This window comes from Scyliorhinus canicula, chromosome 6 (assembly GCF_902713615.1).
Source record: "Scyliorhinus canicula chromosome 6, sScyCan1.1, whole genome shotgun sequence".
NCBI lineage: Eukaryota > Metazoa > Chordata > Chondrichthyes > Carcharhiniformes > Scyliorhinidae > Scyliorhinus > Scyliorhinus canicula.
Window position 1 is genome coordinate 132123786 of NC_052151.1, and position 18720 is coordinate 132142505.

At 44.6% G+C, this 18720-nt stretch overlaps 1 protein-coding gene across 1 annotated transcript in view; it reads right to left on the bottom strand.

Moving 5' to 3' along the window:
* Positions 1-18720, bottom strand: part of wdr35 (WD repeat domain 35) — a 163207-nt gene that overhangs the window by 59084 nt on the left and 85403 nt on the right. Inside the window, 2 exon segments of the mRNA XM_038800146.1 lie at positions 7018-7154; positions 15672-15752. Of these exon segments, the coding sequence (XP_038656074.1) occupies positions 7018-7154; positions 15672-15752 (218 nt within the window).

Below are 18720 nucleotides of genomic sequence, written 5' to 3' on the forward strand. Positions count from 1 at the left end.
CCGCTGCAGGTTGGCGCAAGTTGCCGCATGCGCATGACTGCCAGCGTGTTCTGCCGCGTGCGCAGAACCGCCAGCGTGTTTCCTGCGCATGCACAGGGGGTTTCTTCTCCGCACCGGCCATGGTGGAGCCTTACAGAGACTGGCGCGGAGGGAAAGATTGCCCCCATGGCACAGGCCCGTCCGCAGATCGGTGGGCCCCGATCGCGGGTCAGGCCACCGTGAGGGCCCTCCATGGGCCGGATCTCTCCCCCCCCCCCCCCCCCCCCCCCCCCAAGGACTCCAGTAGCCGCCCTCCAAGCCAGGTCCCGTCGGGATAGACCAGGTCTATTTCACGCCGGCGGGACTGGCCGACAACGGGTGGCCGCTTGGCCCGCCGGGGCCCGGAGAACTGCCGGGGGGGGGGGCACTGCCAATGGCCCCCGACCGGTGCACCGCGATCCCTGCCCCCACCCGAAAACCGGGTGGGATTCACACCGCCCCTCGGCAATTCTCCGACCCGACGGGGGGTCGAAGAATCCCGCCCCTGGTCTGAAAAGGGCGGTGTGAAGTCAGTTCAATTGTTAAAGTTAAGCTTTCTCCTCTTACTGCTAATTACTGTTAATTGATCTGATTTGTTACCTTTTTAATGGTTAATAAACTTTCATATTTCATCATTTAAAATGTGCTTTCTTGCCATATGGTTAAGTCACTAGAACCTGATACGAGTTGAAATTGGGGGATTGTTGTAAACAAGCGCACTCTATAAATCTTACCCATAATCGTGAAGTTCCAATTCTGGATTATCTAAATGCAAAGTATCACAAAATGTAGACTATAGACAAGTAGGCAGTCCCATGATCTACAGATCAAAGTTTACTAGCCCTACACTATCCAGCAATAATGGTGGACAGCCACAAATTATGAGAAGGTGGCTCCTTAAACCTTTCACATTATAGTGGAGACCAGCACATAAGTGCAAGAAACAAAGCTGAAGGGTTTGCCTGCAACTTCAGCATGAAATGGTAATTAAATAATCGTACTCGGCATCTTCCTGAGATCTCCAACATCATGGATGCCGGTATCCAGTCAACATGTTTCACTCCATATATTAGAAGAGCGTAATATGATTCACGTCCATTTTGAGTCCCGACCTGGCTGTATAGAACCTAATAAATGGGTATTACACTCTTTAATTTAATCCTTCTTTCATAGGGTTTGCCTTACAGATAGCCTCACAAGGTGCTCTTAACAAATTCGCAAAAAAAACTATTGAGCTCTAACCTGATGTGTCATCTGTGTTAGTCCAACATCGACTGCAACCGGATGCAGTGAAATGAGAAACAGGCTTCCGACACAGGAGATGGTCCAACACGATTTTATTGATCCTGCTGATTGCTGTACACAAACTGCTGTGGGTTGACACTCTATTAACCTAACTGATAACCTCCTACTGGCTTGACCAGACTAGCTCTCTACCACATGGTGATGATGTTCATTGGCCTGGGCACTGTGACTATCTCCTCAGCCGTGTCCTGTGAGAGAGAGAGTCTTAATACCCTGTGGGCTTTATAGTGGTGGTGTCCTATCTGGTGATTGGTTGTTCTGTGTCGTGTGTGCTCATTGGTTATCCTGTGTGTCAATCACTGCCTGTCTGCATCTCCTGATATACATGAGTGGATATTATGACATTACCCTCTTGAGTATTTCCCCCATCAACAGAAGCTTATATTCCGCTACCGATGTTAGTTTTGATGTGGAGATGCCGGCCTTGGACTGGGGTGAGCACAGTAAGAAGTCTTACAACACCAGGTTAAAGTCCAACAGGTTAGTTTCCAATCACTAGCTTTCATAGCACTGCTCCTTCCTCAGGTCAACGAGTCATCCTATTCATCCAAATTAGCATGTTGATGAAATAGACTCCTTTCACATCCTTCCCACTTGAGCATCTGACAGGTCTGGAGCTACTCTGATAAAACCATCAGCTGAGTTCACAACTAGGCTTTTGTTGCTGAGATTGGAAATTACTGAGTGATTGAAAAGAATGTGGATGTAATGGACTTTTCTTTCGAGGTTCATGCAGGTTTAGTCTTCAATACAAATTTGCCACAGGTCTGAAAGATCAATTCTGGGCTGTAAAAGTTCAAGTTGCTTTTTGCACTCAATAATTCCTCCAAGAATATATTAAGAATGAAAGGATTACTACATACTTACTGGTTTATAGAGTCATAGATAGTCATAGGGCGCGATTCACCGCTCCCCACGCCGGGTGGGAGAATCGCGGGAGGGCCGCTCTGGCACCCCCCGCGATTCTCCCATCCTTGCTTGGAGAATCGCGCTTGCCATTTTTCCCGCCAGCGTCAAGGCCCGGCGGCCGAGCTTCACAAAACGCTGCTCCTAGCCCCCGGAAGGGGGGGGAATAGGGGGCGAGGAGCGGCCTCCGACTCCGTCGTGAAACACTCCAGGTTTCACGACGGCGTCGGCCGTGGCGGAGAATTCCGCCTATAGTCTAGATAGAGTCATTTCATAGAATTTACAGTGCAGAAGGAGGCCATTCAGCCCATCGAGTCCGCACCGGCTCTTGGAAAGAGCACCCTACCCAAGGTCAACAACTCCACCCTATCCCCATAACCCAGTAACCCCACCCAACACTAAGGGCAATTTTGGTCACTAAGGGCAATTTAGCATGGCCAATCCACCTAACCTGCACATCTTTGGACTGTGGGAGGAAACCGGAGCACCCGGAGGAAACCCACGCACACACGGGGAGGATGTGCAGACTCCGCACAGACAGTGACCCAAGCCGGAATCGAACCTGGGACCCTGGAGTGATAGTCTAGATAGAGTCATAATCTAGATAGAGGCATAGTCTAGATAGAGGCATAGTCTAGATAGAGGCATAGTCTAGATAGAGGCATAGTCTAGATAGAGGCATAGTCTAGATAGAGTCATAGTCTAGGTAGAGTCATAGATAGAGTCTTAGTCTAGATAGAGTAATTGTCTCGATAGAGTCATAGATAGAGTCATAATGTAGATAGAGTCATAGTCTAGATAGAGTCATAGTCTAGATAGAGTCATAGTCTAGATAGAGTCATAGTCTAGATAGAGTCATAGTCTAGATAGAGTCATAGTCTAGATAGTCATAGTCTAGATAGAGTCATAGTCTAGATAGAGTCATAGTCTAGATAGAGTCATAGTCTAGATAGAGTCATAGTCTAGATAGAGTCATAGTCTAGATAGAGTCATAGTCTAGATAGAGTCATAGTCTAGATAGAGTCATAGTCTAGATAGAGTCATAGTCTAGATAGAGTCATAGTCTAGATAGAGTCATAGTCTAGATAGAGGCATAGTCTAGATAGAGGCATAGTCTAGATAGAGGCATAGTCTAGATAGAGGCATAGTCTAGATAGAGGCATAGTCTAGATAGAGTCATAGTCTAGGTAGAGTCATAGATAGAGTCTTAGTCTAGATAGAGTAATTGTCTCGATAGAGTCATAGATAGAGTCATAATGTAGATAGAGTCATAGTCTAGATAGAGTCATAGTCTAGATAGAGTCATAGTCTAGATAGAGTCATAGTCTAGATAGAGTCATAGTCTAGATAGAGTCATAGTCTAGATAGTCATAGTCTAGATAGAGTCATAGTCTAGATAGAGTCATAGTCTAGATAGAGTCATAGTCTAGATAGAGTCATAGTCTAGATAGAGTCATAGTCTAGATAGAGTCATAGTCTAGATAGAGTCATAGTCTAGATAGAGTCATAGTCTAGATAGAGTCATAGTCTAGATAGAGTCATAGTCTAGATAGAGTCATAGTCTAGATAGAGTCATAGTCTAGATAGAGGCATAGTCTAGATAGAGGCATAGTCTAGATAGAGGCATAGTCTAGATAGAGGCATAGTCTAGATAGAGGCATAGTCTAGATAGAGGCATAGATAGTCATAGTTTAGATAGAGGCATAGATAGAGTCATAGTCTACATGGAGTTATAGATAGAGGGCGGGATTCTCCGACCCCCCCGCGATTTGGCGGGGGCGGGAATCGTACCGCGCCGGTCCCCCCGCGGCAATTCTTCGGCCCGTGATGGGCCGAAGTCCCGCCGCTGACAGACCTCTCCCGCCGGCGTGGTTTAAACCACCTACCTGACCAGCGGGATTGGCGACGCTGGCGGACTCTGGGGTCCGGGTCGTGGGGTGATCTGACCCCGGGGGTGCCCCCACGGTGGCCTGGCCCGCGATCGGGGCCCACCGATCGACGGGTGTGCCTGTGCAGTGGGGGCATTATTTTTCTTCCTCCTCCACCATGGCCTTCACCATGGCAGAGGCGGAAGAGACCCCCTCCCCATGCGCCGGTATGACGTCAGCAGCTGCTGACGCTCCGGCGCATGCGCGGACTTACGCCGACTGCCGAAGTCCTTTCGGCCCTGGCTGGCGTGGCGCCAAAGGCCGTTCACGCCAGCCAGCAGAGTGGGAACCACTCCGGCGCAGGTCTAGCCCCTCAATGTGAGGGCTTGGCCCCTAAAGGTGCAGAGAATTCCGCACCTTTGGGGCGGACCGACGACGGAGTGGTTCACGCTACTCCGACACGCCGGGACCCCCCGCCCCGCCAGGTAGGGGAGAGTCCCGGCCAGTATCACAGTCTAGATAGAGTCATAGATAGAGTCACAGTCTAGATAGAGTCATAGATAGAGTCGCGGTCTAGATAGAGTCGCGGTCTAGATAGAGTCGCGGTCTAGATAGAGTCGCGGTCTAGATAGAGTCGCGGTCTAGATAGAGTCGCGGTCTAGATAGAGTCACGGTCTAGATAGAGTCACGGTCTAGATAGAGTCACGGTCTAGATAGAGTCACGGTCTAGATAGAGTCACGGTCTAGATAGAGTCACGGTCTAGATAGAGTCACGGTCTAGATAGAGTCACGGTCTAGATAGAGTCATAGATAGAGTCATAGATGTTTACAGCGTGGAAACAGGCCCTTCGGCCCAGCTGGTCCATGCCGGCCAGTTTCTATCACTAAGCTAGTCGCACTTGCCTGCATTTGGCCCATATCCCTCCATACCCATCCGGCGCATGTAACTGTCCAACTGCTTTTTAAAGGACAAAATTGTACCCGCCTCTACCACTGCCTCTGGCAGCCCGTTCCAGATGCTCACCACCATCAGTGAAAAGGAATTTCCCCTCTGGTCTCTTTTGTATCTCTCTCCTCTCACTTTAAACCTGTTCCCTCTAGTTCTAGACTCCTCTATCCTTGGGAAAAGATGTTGACTATCTACCTTATCGATGCTCCTCATTGTTTTGAGGATCTCTATGAGATCACCCCTAAGCCTCCTACGCTCCAGGGAAAAAAGTCCCAGCCTTTTTCTCGTAAATCTCTTCTGCACTCTTTCTAGTTTAACAATATCCTTCCTGTAATAGGATGACCAGAACTGAACACAGTATTCCATGTGTGGTCTTACCAAAGTCTTGTACAAATTCAACAAGACGTCCCAACTCCTGTCTTCAATATTCTGGCCAATGAAACCTAGCATACTGAATTCCTTCTTCACCACCCTGTCCACCTGCAACTCCACCTTCAAGGAGCTATAAACCTGTACTTCTAGATCTCTTTGTTCTGTAACTCTCCCCAACTCCCTACCATTAACTGAGTAGGTCCTGCCCTGATTTGATCTACCAAAATGAATCACTTCACATTTATCCAAATTGAACTTCATCTGCTATTCATCGGCCCACTGGCCCAATTGGTCAAGAATTCACTTGATGTTAACTACAATTCAAGGTAGTTGAAAAAAATGGTATAGTAAAGCTACCAAACAAAACTGGAGAAAACCAATAGAATTTTGACAATTGTATACCCAAGAAAAAACTTCAAATTAATCCAAAGATTTTGCAGCACGGAAGACACAGTATTCCATGAATTGGTTTGTATAGCAAGGACAGAGAAGTCCACTTGAAGCAATACAAGCAAGTATTCTCTCCACCATTGGATAACTGCAAAGGACATTTGCATGTGAAGACTGTCACAGAGTCATGCAGCACACAAAGAGGCCATTCAGCCCATCGTATCTGTGCCAGCCACCAAGCACATACCTATTCTAATCCTGTTTCCCAGCACTTGGTCCATAGCCTTGTATGACGCTTCAAGTGCTCATCTAAATTATTCTTAAATGTTGAGGGTTCCTGCCTCTACCATCCTTTAAGGCAGTGAGTTTCAGATTCCCACCAACCTCTGGGTGAAAATGTTTTCCCTCAAATCCCTTCTAAATCTCCTGCCTATTACCCTTAATCTGTGCCACTTGGTTATTGACCCCTCCACTAAGGGGAAAGCTTCTTCCTATGTACCCCATCTATGTCCTTCATCATTTTGCACACCTCAATCAGATTCCTTCTCAGCCTTTTCTGCTCTAAGTGGAACAACCCGAGCCGAAACAGCATCGCTTCATAGCTGAAATGCTTCTAGCTGTGCCTAATGAGCATTTTACACAGCTTCATCACAACCTCCTTCTTCTTAAATTCTATGCCTCAGTTAATAAAGGCAAGTATCCTATATGCCTTTTTAACCACCTTATCTATCTATCCTACTGCCTTCAGGGACCTATGGACATGCACCTCAAGGTCCCTCTGTACTTCATTACATATTCCCTTATCTTGTTAGTCCTCTCAAAATGCATCAACTCGCACTTTTCAGGGTGAAATTCCATTTGCCACTGTTCAGTCCATCTGACCAGCCCATCTATATCGCCCTGTAATCTAAGGCTTTCCTCCTCGCGATTAACCAAACCACCAATTTTTGTGTCATCTATGAACTTCCTGACCATACCGCCCAGGTTCCCATCTGGATCATTAATGAACACTACAAACAGCAAACCAGTCCCTGCAGTACACCATTGGACACCGGCTTCCCAGTCACAAAAATAAGCTTTAACCAACAGCCAACTACTTGAGTATGAAACAGAGACTTTGCCAACCAACTGAACAGCTGGTACAATGTGATGCAAGTTGAAAGTAAAATAACAGAAATAAAATATTTGTTATGTAGATATACTTCTTACCAAAGTCTAGGATGAGGGTTTTCTTCAATGAACATGCAGGCATCTTCAATCCCAACAGTCTCTATAAGACTTCGGCTATCACGTAGTGAACGGATTTCAAAATTAATTATATAGTCTTTATTGGGCTGGCTTGGCTCCTAAGAGAAAAATCAATATGCACCATCTTTATTAAATTAAATCCACAAGATAAATGATCAATACTAAATTTTTCATCAACTTATAAGTTACACATTCTTGTATAATAGTAATGGGGTTGCAGAAAGCAGGCCAGACAGTGCAATGAATTTATTAATGCAGCATGACTCCAATGACAGGAACACATTTATTCAAAACAAAGTAAGTTTCTTTCTGATCTCCAATGGGAAGTTCAGGCCAATGTGCTTTCCCTTAACTTAAACTCTCTTGGGCCCCTATCGCTGATTCAACAATAACCAAAGGTTTAAAGACTGTTTGACTATCATATAGAAAAAAAAGACCTGATAAATTAATAAATCTTTTTAATACAGAAAAACAACTGAAGTACAGCGCAAGCCATTGATAAAAGAGTAATTTGTCTTATTTGCTATAAACAGTTTTACGCTATAAAACAAACTTTAGTCCAGGGAACAATGTATTGGTGAGGTAAGTCATGGACCTCGGAACCTGGCAAATAGTGCTGATTGTCCAATATGACTTCTGGCGAGTGTGTGTTTATTCTACAGCGGGAAAACACTTCATTGCCAAATCGCTAAGGGCATCTGGGTATCAGGGTTACACGCCTGAAACTAGTAAGAGGCTCATTTCAAGTAGAAAACCATGGTCTATTGCTGTTTTCAGATCCTTTTCCCACATTAGATTTCAATTGACCACCGTGTGTATGCTGGAGTCACATTTTGTTGGGCCAATAATATTCATACATGGATCTACAAAGGGAGAGCAAATACGAGAAGACATTACATTGAGGAAAGACTATATAATCCTCAAACATCATTTATCAGCCTATTTCAGGTCACCAGGATGGGTGCATCACTGGACACTAATTTGTATGGCTCATCAGGAAACACCTCCAGCCATAAGCAGAAACCACACATACTGAGCAATATTAAAAAAACTAACATCACTGCACACAAACTAAAGAGCTTTTAACATCTGCCTAATATTTGTTTTAAAGTTTGTTTTATAATGCTTCTGTGAAACGCCTTGAGACATTATGTTTTTTCTTTAATTTTTCCAATTAATGGGCAATTTAGCGTGGCCAATCCACCATTAAAGGCACTAAATAAATATTAGTTTTATTGATAGCAATAATATCTAAGCATCCATTATACCTTTTCTAAATAGACTTCTCAAACTGTCTTGCATTTTTGAACATTTGTATACATACACCCCAAGATTTCAATGTTCCAGTATCCCTTTTAAAATTATACTATTGTACTATTTAGTATAATACTTATACTATTTGCCTCTCCCCATTTTTCCTACCAAAAAGTACATTATCTGCATTAAATTTCAACTGCCACATTTCTGCCCAATTTCACAATTTTTCTACGTCTTTCAGAACTCTACTCCTGTCCACCTGGTTGTTTAATGTCTGCAAGTTATGAATTTTTCCTAAACTTTATTATGTCCTGTATGCCCATGTCCATAAATATCAAAAAGAGCATTTGATTTTTACCCATGGGGAACACCACTATATACTTCCCTCCGTTCTTAAAAGCAGCTCCTCACCACTACTCTATGCTTTCTATCCCTTAGCCAGGTTACTGTCCATGCTGCTCCTATCCTTTTAATCCCATGATTTTTAATTGCTGCCACTGTCCCTTTAATCCATGGACCTCAAATCACTCCTACTTAATTAATATTCAAATTAGTATTTTGTACAATTAGAATAATTCTCTAATGCTGCCTTGAGTGTCAGATGTAATTGAAGATTCAACCATAATAATAGTTGGGTGATTTTAACCGGAAAAGTTGGTTCAAGAGGGGATCTTTTTTATCGTTTTTCTATTCATTCATGGGATGTGGGCAGCGCTGGCATGGCCAGCATTTATTGTCCATGCCTAATTATCCACGAACTGAGTGGCTTGCGAGGCCATTTAAGAGTGCACTTAAGGATCAACCACAAAGCTATGGATCTGGAATCGCATGTAGACCAGACCAAGTCAGGTCATAGGATTCCCTTCCCCAAAGGACATTAGTGAACCAGATGAGTTTTACAACAATGGTTTCTTGGTCATCATTAGGCTTTCAAATCCAAATTTTTTATTGAATTCAAATTTCAACATCGGCCGTGGTTGGTGTCAGGTCCCCAGAGAGAGGCAGAGGGAGAGGCAGAGTCACTGGGGCCAAGCTGCAGGCCCTGGAGAGGGGAAGAGGGGAGTGGGGTGTGGGGTGTGGGGTGTGGGCAGGGTGCAAAGCGCAGGGTAAATGAAGCGGAGGGGTGAAAAGACCTTGAGGTGGGCCTCCAATTGGCAGAACTGCATCCAACCCCCTTGATTGGCCACCAGCCCAAACAGTGAAATCTTCTGAACTGTATACTTGATTTCATGCTGTCAGGGTGAAATCCCAGCAATAGAACGTACCCAGAGAAGGCCATTATTTGGCCACTTAAGGGCCCCAATTGGTCCTGGGGTAAGTGGACCTCCCGATGCTTACCCTGCTGCTGGTAAAATTATAGTAGCACGGAGGTGGGCAAGTCAGGAATGATGCACATAGCATCGTGCCCAATTTTATAATACACCCATCATTTACATGCCAAAAAAAATAACAAATATACAGCCAAACCCCATCTTCTACCTCTTGGGTCTGTGGCTCTGTAACAACTTATAGAATTTTATCAAATCAATTTTAGCATCTTTACTAGATAACCAAGCATTTTTTAATGAAAATGTCGCCTTCTGTCACTCTTTTATGCAGTGGGTTCCGGAATCCCATTGCCTTCAGGGTGATAACAAATTATTACACAACGCTCAGTTCTTTTAAATCTGTGCCTGCTGCTTTTGCTAACAGAAACAAGATTTTTCTATGCACTCTATCCAAGCACCTTGTCATTTTATACACATCAGTCAAACCTGCCCTCAATCACCTATGTTCCAAAGAAAACGACTGTAGCCTATCCAATCTTTCCTCACAGCTAAAATTCTCCACTCCTTGCAAATCTTCGCTGTTTCTCTTGAGTGAGATCACATCCTTCCAGTGACCAGAACTGTATACAGTGTTCCAGTTGTGGTCTGATTGGTGTTCTAAACAGTTCTAACAATCTTCCTACTCTGATAATCTAGGCTTTGGCCAAGAAAAGAAAGTATTCCATTTGTCTTCTTGACCACCTTATCTATCTGTCCTGATATCTTCAGAGATCTCTGGACATGCATTCCAAAGTCCTTCTGTTACTCCACAGTTCTCAAGACTAACCATTTATTGTGTATTCCCTTATCCAGTTTGTTCTTTCGAATTACATTGTCTCACACTTCTACGGACTAAATTACATGTGCCACTTTTCTACCCAACTGATTTAGTCAATAGATATCTTCCTTCAATCTACAGCTTTCTTCCTCACTCTCAACCACATGGCCAATTTTTGTATCATCTGCTAATTTCTTTACAATTAAGTTCAAGTCACTGATGCAAATCACAAACAACAAGGGACCCTATACTGAGCCTCACAAAACCCCACTGGAAAAAGCCTTTCAGTCACACAAATACCCATCAACCATTCCTATTACTTTCTACTACTGAGTCAATTTTGGATCCAACCTGCCACTTTGGATCCCAAGAGCTTTTGATTTTTGACCAGTCTGTTGTGAGAGACTCCATCAAAAGCAGAATATATCAAGCATGCTACCTTCTGACAACACCAAACCCATTTGAGTATTGCCCACTGTAATTGTTTCTCCGGCACCCAAATGTATACTCACCACCCAAGTCTCACCCCCCTCCCCCCCCCCCCCCCCCCCCCCCCCCCCCCCCCCACACACACAAACAGTTGTCCACTATGTGTTGTAAATAATTTTGCCAGTTGTACAGAGTTGCTGCTATTGAGCTGGTGCACAATACCCTTCCTGTTATTCTACTTTATTTTTTATTACTACCTTTTTTTGGTATGTTTGAGTGTGCCTTTCTCTTCTATACATATTTCCTATTCTGTGTACATAACGGTAAATATATTTTGATCAAAACCCAATAAAAAAAAAGCATGCTACCTCCATCAATTTTCCTTATTATCCTGTTAAAGTGACCTAGGGAAATAGGTTTAAAAAAATAGGACAACAGAGAAACGGTAGCAAAAATTTCGGGAACTGTTCCATAACTTTCAGCAAAGATATGTTACATTTAGAAAGACTCGATGAGAAGGATGTACCATCTCTGGTTAACTAAGGAAGTTAAGGATAGTTTCAAATTGAAAGAAAAAGCATACAATACTACGAAGATTAGTGATGGGAAAGATTTTAGAAATCAGCAAAGAATGGCTGAATAAATGAGGGAGGAATTAGAGTATGAGTGAAAGCTAGCTAGAAATATAATAACAGAAAATAAGAGTTTCTACAAATATTTAAAAAAGAAAAGAGCAATCTCAGAGAGTGAGAATGGGGAATTAATAATGGGGAACATGGCAGCATGAAAGAAGACAAAAAACACATAAAGCATATGTAAAAATCAAGAGGCAAAAGGGAGAGTGGAACTTAAAACAATTACACAAAGAAAAGGTTCTGGGAAAACTATTCAAACAAAGTGTTGATAAGTCCACAGAATCTGATGGCTTATTTCCAAGGATCTTAAAAGAAATGCCTGCAGAGATAATAGATGCATTACTTGTGATCTTCAAAAATTCCCTAGATTCTGGAAAGCTGCCAGTGAATTAAAAATTGCTAATGTAGCACCTCCAATCAAGAGCAGAGGGAGCGAGAAATCAGAAATAGTGAAATAAGAGGCAAGAACAAGAAATTGGAGGAAGGGTAAATACGATGCTGTTAGACAAGAATTGAAGTGCATAAGTTGGGAACATAGGCTGTCAGGGAAGGACACAAGTGAAATGTGGAACTTGTTCAAGGAACAGGTACTACGTGTCCTTGATAGGTATGTCCCTGTAAGGCAGGGAAGAGATGGTCGAGTGAGGGAATCATAGTTGACAAGAGAGGTTGAATGTCTTGTTAAGAGGAAGAAGGAGACTTATGTACGGCTGAGGAAACAAGGTTCAGACAGGGCGCTGGAGGGATACAGGATAGCTAGGAGGGAACTGAAGAAAGGGATTAGGAGAGCTAAGAGAAGGCATGAAAAATCTTTGGCGGGTAGGATCAAGGAAAACCCCAAGGTCTTTTACACATGTGAGAAATATGGGGCGGAATTCTCCGCTCCCGGAAAAATCGGGAGGGCCGTCGTGAACTCGGCCGAGTTTCACGACGGCCTCAGAGGCCGCTCCTCGCCCCCTATTCTCCCCTCCCAGCGGGGCTAGGTGTGGCGCTCCGTAACTCTCGGCCGCCGGGCGGCACGGCGAGAGTGACGCGACGGCGGCACCTATGTGACGTCAGCCACGCATGCGCAGGTTGGCCGGCTCCAACCCGCACATGTGCGGCTGACGCCACGACGGCTGACAGCTCGAACCTGCGCATGCGCGGTGGCCGTCTTCCCCTCAGCCGCCCTGCAAGACGTGGCGGCTTGATCTTGCAGGGCGGCGGAGGGGAAATAGTGCGTCTGATTGAGACGCCGGCCCAACGATCGGTGGGCACCGATCGCGGGCCTGTCCCCTCCCGAGCACAGTCATGGTGCTCATTCCCCACCAGGCCCCCTACAAGCCCCAAAACGGGCATCTCAGGGCGATTTCACGACGGCAGCGACCAGGTGTGGTTGCCGCCGTCGTGAAACGGTCGGAAACGGCAGGCCGCTCGGCCCATCCGGGTCGGAGAATCGCTTGTCGCCGTGAAAAATGGCGAGCGGCGATTATTCCGAGCAGGGAGTGGGAGAATCGCGGGGGTCGCCAGGGGGTGGTGAAATTAGTCGGGGGGCCCTCCCGCGATTCTCCCACCCGGCGTGGGGAGCGGAGAATCACGCCCATGAAATATGAGTATGACTAGAACGAGGGTAGGTCCGATCAAGCACAGTAGCGGTAGATTGTGTATCGAGTCTGAAGAGATAGGAGAGGTCTTGAACGAGTACTTTTCTTCAGTATTTACAAATGAGAGGGGCCATATTGTTGGAGAGAACAGTGTGAAACAGACTGGTTAGCTCGAGGAGATACTTCTTAGGAAGGAAGATGTGTTGGGTATTTTGAAAAACTTGAGGATAGACAAGTCCCCCAGGCCTGATGGGATATATCCAAGGATTCTATGGGAAGCAAGAAATGAAATTGCAGAGCCATTGGCAATGATCTTTTCGTCCTCACTGTCAACAGGGGTGGTACCAGGGGATTGGAGAGTGGTGAATGTCGTGCCCCTGTTCAAAAAAGGGAATAGGGATAATCCTGGGAATTACAGGCCAGTTAGTCTTACTTCGGTGGTAGGCAAAGTAATGGAAAGGGTACTGAGGGATAGGATTTCTGAGCATCTGGAAAAACACTGCTTGATTAGGGATAGTCAGCACGGATTTGTGAGGGGTAGGTCTTGCCTTACAAGTCTTATTGAATTCTTTGAGGAGGTGACCAAGCATGTGGATGAAGGGAAAGGAGTGAATGTAGTGTACATGGATTTTAGTAAGGCATTTGATAAGGTTCCTGATGGTAGGCTAATGCAGAAAGTAAAGAGGCAAGGGATAGTGGGAAATTTGGCCAGTTGGATACCAAATTGGCTAACCGATAGAAGTCAGAGAGTGGTGGTGGATGGCAAATATTCAGCCTGGAGCCCAGTTACCAGCGGCGTACTGCAGGGATCAGTTCTGGGCCCTCTGCTGTTTGTGATTTTCATTAATGACTTGGATGAGGGAGTTGAAGGGTGGGTCAGTAAATTTGCAGACAATACGAAGATTGGGGGAGTTGTGGATAGTGAGGAGGGCTGTTGTCGGCTACAAAGAGACATAGATAGGATGCAGAGCAGGTCTGAGAAGTGGCAGATGGAGTTTAACCCTGAAAAGCGTGAGGTTGTTCATTTTGGAAGGACAAATATGAATGCGGAATACAGGGTTAACGGTAGGGTTCTTGGCAATGTGGAGGAGCAGAGAGATCTTGGAGTCTATGTTCATAGATATTTTAAAGTTGCCACTCAAATGGATAGAGCTGTGAAGAAAGCCTATGGTGTGCTAGCGTTCATTAGCAGAGGGATTGAGTTTAAGAGCTGTGAGGTGATGATGCAACTGTACAAAACCTTGGTAAGGCCACATTTGGAGTCCTGTGTGCAGTTCTGGTCGCCTCATTTTAGGAAGGATGTGGAAGCTTTGGAAAAGGTGCAAAGGAGATTACCAGGATGTTGCCTGGAATGGAGAGTAGGTCTTACGAGGAAAGGTTGAGGGTGCTAGGTCTTTTCTCATTAGAATGGAGAAGGATGAGGGGCGACTTGATAGAGGTTTATAAGATGATCAGGGGAATAGATAGAGTAGACAGTCAGAGACTTTTTCCCCAGGTGGAACAAACCATTACAAGGGGACATAAATTTAAGGTGAATGGTGGAATATATAGGGGGGATGTCAGAGGTAGGTTCTTTACCCAGATAGTGGGGACATGGAATGCACTGCCTGTGGAAGTAGTTGAGTCAGAAACATTAGGGACCTTCAAGCGGCTATTGGATAGGTACATGGAGTACGGTAGAATGATGAAGTGTAGATTAATTTGTTCTCAAGGGCAGCATGGTAGCATTGTGGATAGCACAACTGCTTCACAGCTCCAGGGTTCCAGGTTCGATTCCGGCTTGGGTCACTGTCTGTGCGGAGTCTGCACATCCTCCCCGTGTGTGCATGCGTTTCCTCCGGGTGCTCCGGTTTCCTCCCACAGTCCAAAGATGTGCAGGTTAGGTGGATTGGCCATGATAAATTGCCCTTAGTGTCCAAATTTGCCCTTAGTGTTGGGTGGGGTTGTTGGGTTGTGGGGATGGGGTGCAGGTATTGACCTTGGGTAGGGTGCTCTTTCCAAGAGGCGGTGCGGACTCGATGGGCCGGATGGCCTCCTTCTGCACTGTAAATTCTGTGATAATTTATGATTAATCTAGGACAAAGGTTCGGCACAACATCGTGGGCCGAAGGGCCTGTTCTGTGCTGTATTTTTCTATGTTTCTATGTTTCTTAACTTGTCTCCAGCAGCTTAATGTTGTTTAAAGCATGCGTTTGTGGACTAGAAGCAAGCAGGAGTGCTCCTCTGGTCCATCAAGGAAGCCTTTAGCCTGCCTTCTGCTAATCCTGCCCTCTTCTCACTGCAATCAACAAACCTGCCCGCACCAGACAACCAAGCCCCAATCCTGAACTCCAATCTCTCTTTTCTTCCCTCCCAGTCGCTGGGCTCCGACATCCCCACCAAGCTCTGATTGCTGAGGTTTTATACATTTTACCACACTCACTCACAACCTCCGCGGTTCTTCCTGAAACTGGGGCAAGTATTCAAAAATAACTGGACCAGTGACATAGATCCTTTATGGATAAATATTTTTGAAATCAATGAAAACATTAAAATGCACCATTAATGGTCTTTGCCAAAATTCACTGGGCAAATAGTCTTCCATGATTTATTTCTTACACAAGCTAAATATTGTATCAAAAATTACCTTCAAAATTTCATCCAAAAGTACAGACTTGATTTCCAAATTTTCAAAATTGCATATATACCCGGATGTTTGAATTGGTTCCTACAAAAAGTTATAGAAAATTTCAACATTGAAAGTACCAAAAAAACTACTGTAGCACAATATTGGCTTCAAAATATAACTTAGGACAATATTCAGCACCAGCTCCATTACAAATGAATAGAAGCATGAATTCCAAAATACACCCTGCTCCCAAATTTATACCTAAAAAGCACCACTGTGGTAAATATCATAAAACTAAAATGTACATCAGACTTTCCAAATAAACCAGTTTTCAAAACGTCATTTGTGATTTTAAGCTACCCGGCTGGCAGCAACACTGTCAGATTACTTCCTTATGAGAATTCGCTGCAGTGAAATGGATGTCATTACTGCCAGTTTGATTTGACATAGATGGAACAAGAGGAGCAGTAGGGTCCTCAATAGCTAGTACATGCAACAGGTGAGCCAATTAGAAGATGGCTGAAGAGGATTTACCCAGTAAACAGGTCACCACCTGATTCGCATTCCAGGTTAAAAATCAGGATTGAAGTTTTAATAAACAAGCTAAATTTGCCATTCCTTCTGTGATACCCCAATTAATTCTTTCACCAACCTATCACCTAACCTATTTTCCCTTGGCCAATTCCCATTTAAGTAAAGGATATACAATAACTGCCAATTCATACCCTCACACCACTGATCAGGGCCCAAAATACTGGCTGGGATTCTGTGTTTCCCGCCGCTAAGATTTTTTTCGCGAGTCAGCTGTTTTGTTCTGGAGAAAAGTACAACTGTGGAAGCTGCCCCTTCACTTTTTACGAAGCACTCAAGAACGAAGAGGCTGACTCAAAAAAAATTGCGGTTAGAGAAACAGCTACCCAAACTTAATAATGGATCCCTGCAGAACTATAAAAATAAACAATCTGATTCTTCGCTTTGACAGCGAACTGTCAATCACAATGCCTTTAGCAGGTAAAGGGGTGCCAATTTCAATGTAAACAATCCAGCTCAAAGCATTTTGCCTCCTAACCATACACAGTGCCTTCAATACTTCAAAAGGCAATGAAGTGTGAAAACCACTTTAAATGTATAACTTTCACCTACATCTCACAGACCTTTAGACATGGCATGCTGACAATCTTTAAAGGGTTTTGAGGTACAGGTAGGATCACTTTCACTCCATTATTTATTTATTTTTGAAATTTCTTTTTAAAAAATCCAATTAAGGGGCAATTTAGCGTAGCCAACCCACCTACCCTGCACATCTTTGGGTTGTCGGGGTGAGACCCACGCAGACAATGGGAGAATGTGCAAACACAGACAGTGACCCGGGGCCGGAATGAAACTCAAGCCCTCGGTGCCGTGAGGCAGCAGTGCTAATCACTGCGCCACCATGCTGCCCTACTTGCACTCCATATGAGAAAACTTTATTTTGTACATAACTGACTTACTGTTTAAAAGGTTTAGCGGTGCAGATAAGAACATTTTCACTTTAATATTGGGGATGTGTATTTATGAGATCGTGAGTGACTGTCTAAACGACATAGGGTACAGATGAGCACATTTTCACTTATAATTGGGAAAACGTTTACATACTGAATGACTGTTTAAATGGGTTTAAAGGCTGCAGATAGGGAGAGCAGCCAAAGAAGCCCCATCCCAGGGAAGAGCCCGAACTGAGCCCCTCCAGTCCAGCACATGACCCCTGACCCCCACCTCCCATGACGGATCCCCACCCTCGGTCTCTGGCAGCAATTGTTGGGAAGACACTGACCCCCTTGCCACCCCTTGGACTGCAAGGTGGCAGGTTGGCACTGCCAAGGATTGGGGCTTGAAGAAGGACCTAAAGCGAGAGTCTGGGCAGGTGAAGGGGTCTGAATTGGAGGTCTGGGGGTGTTGATTGGGTCTTGCCAGCGATCAGGGTGGGGTGGTGCCCTGTCTGCGATCCGGATGGGTGGGCAGGGCTGCAGCACCTAATGGAGATCAGAGCACCCTTTAAAAATGGAGCTCCAATGTCAGAGGTGCAGGACCCGTCCAAGAAATATGTTATCGCCCCACTCAGTTACAGAATGGATCCCAGCATTCCATTAAATGGCACGGATAACCTGATTTGGAAATAATTTTCTATCCCAGTGCAAACCCAAATCTTCGCTTGCGGAAGCATTCAGACTCCTGAAGGGAGAATCCGGCCACTTTTTCCAAGTAAGATAACAATTTGCATTCTTCCAAACATACAACATTTGCTGCTCCCAGTGCTGCCTCCTCAATTGGGCAACTGTTGTTTGGCAAATATTTTCATTCCCTCCATCAATGTGACCCCAAGCTCGATATCACCCACCATTTTAATATTCTGTTCCTCCATACTGTCAGGTGGATGTACCTTTAAATAATGGATGTTTATCAAATAGCTGCAGTGTTGTCAGTGTGTGGGTGGAACTGGGCTGTCTGTCTTTCACTTTCGTTTTTGAGCTGGCAGACGCAGTGTGGTTTTCAGAGGTGGATAGCTGCATTCAAAGCAAGCAGCTGTATAATGATCTCTCTCCCGACAAGCTAAGGAATGTCTCCAGATCATTGATGATTTCAATGTAATACCTGTTTCTGTAGAGCATTTAAACCTGCTGTCTTTATTTTGAAAAGGATTTAACTTATGGATGTTGTTTGGGAAGTTAAGGGTTACCTATAGAATATTGTACTTGTGAAAGTATCAGTGTTTGTAGTTGATAAGATGTTTATTGTGTTTATAAAATGTTAACTGGATTCATAGAATAACATTGTTTTGTTTTAAACATACTTTAGTTCTCTGTTGCATCACACCTGTAAAGTGGGCCCTTGTGCTCCCCATAACCAAAATCTATTTAAAGTTGTGGGTCAGGTGAACTCCACGCTATACTTTGGTGTTCTCTAAACCCTGGCCCATAATAATACCTAATCTGACAGATATGTCTTTGCTATCTACAACTTTCTCAAAAATTTAATGCAGGCTTGTGGAACAGCTTTAGGAGGTTTACACACCTCTGGTCTGTCTATT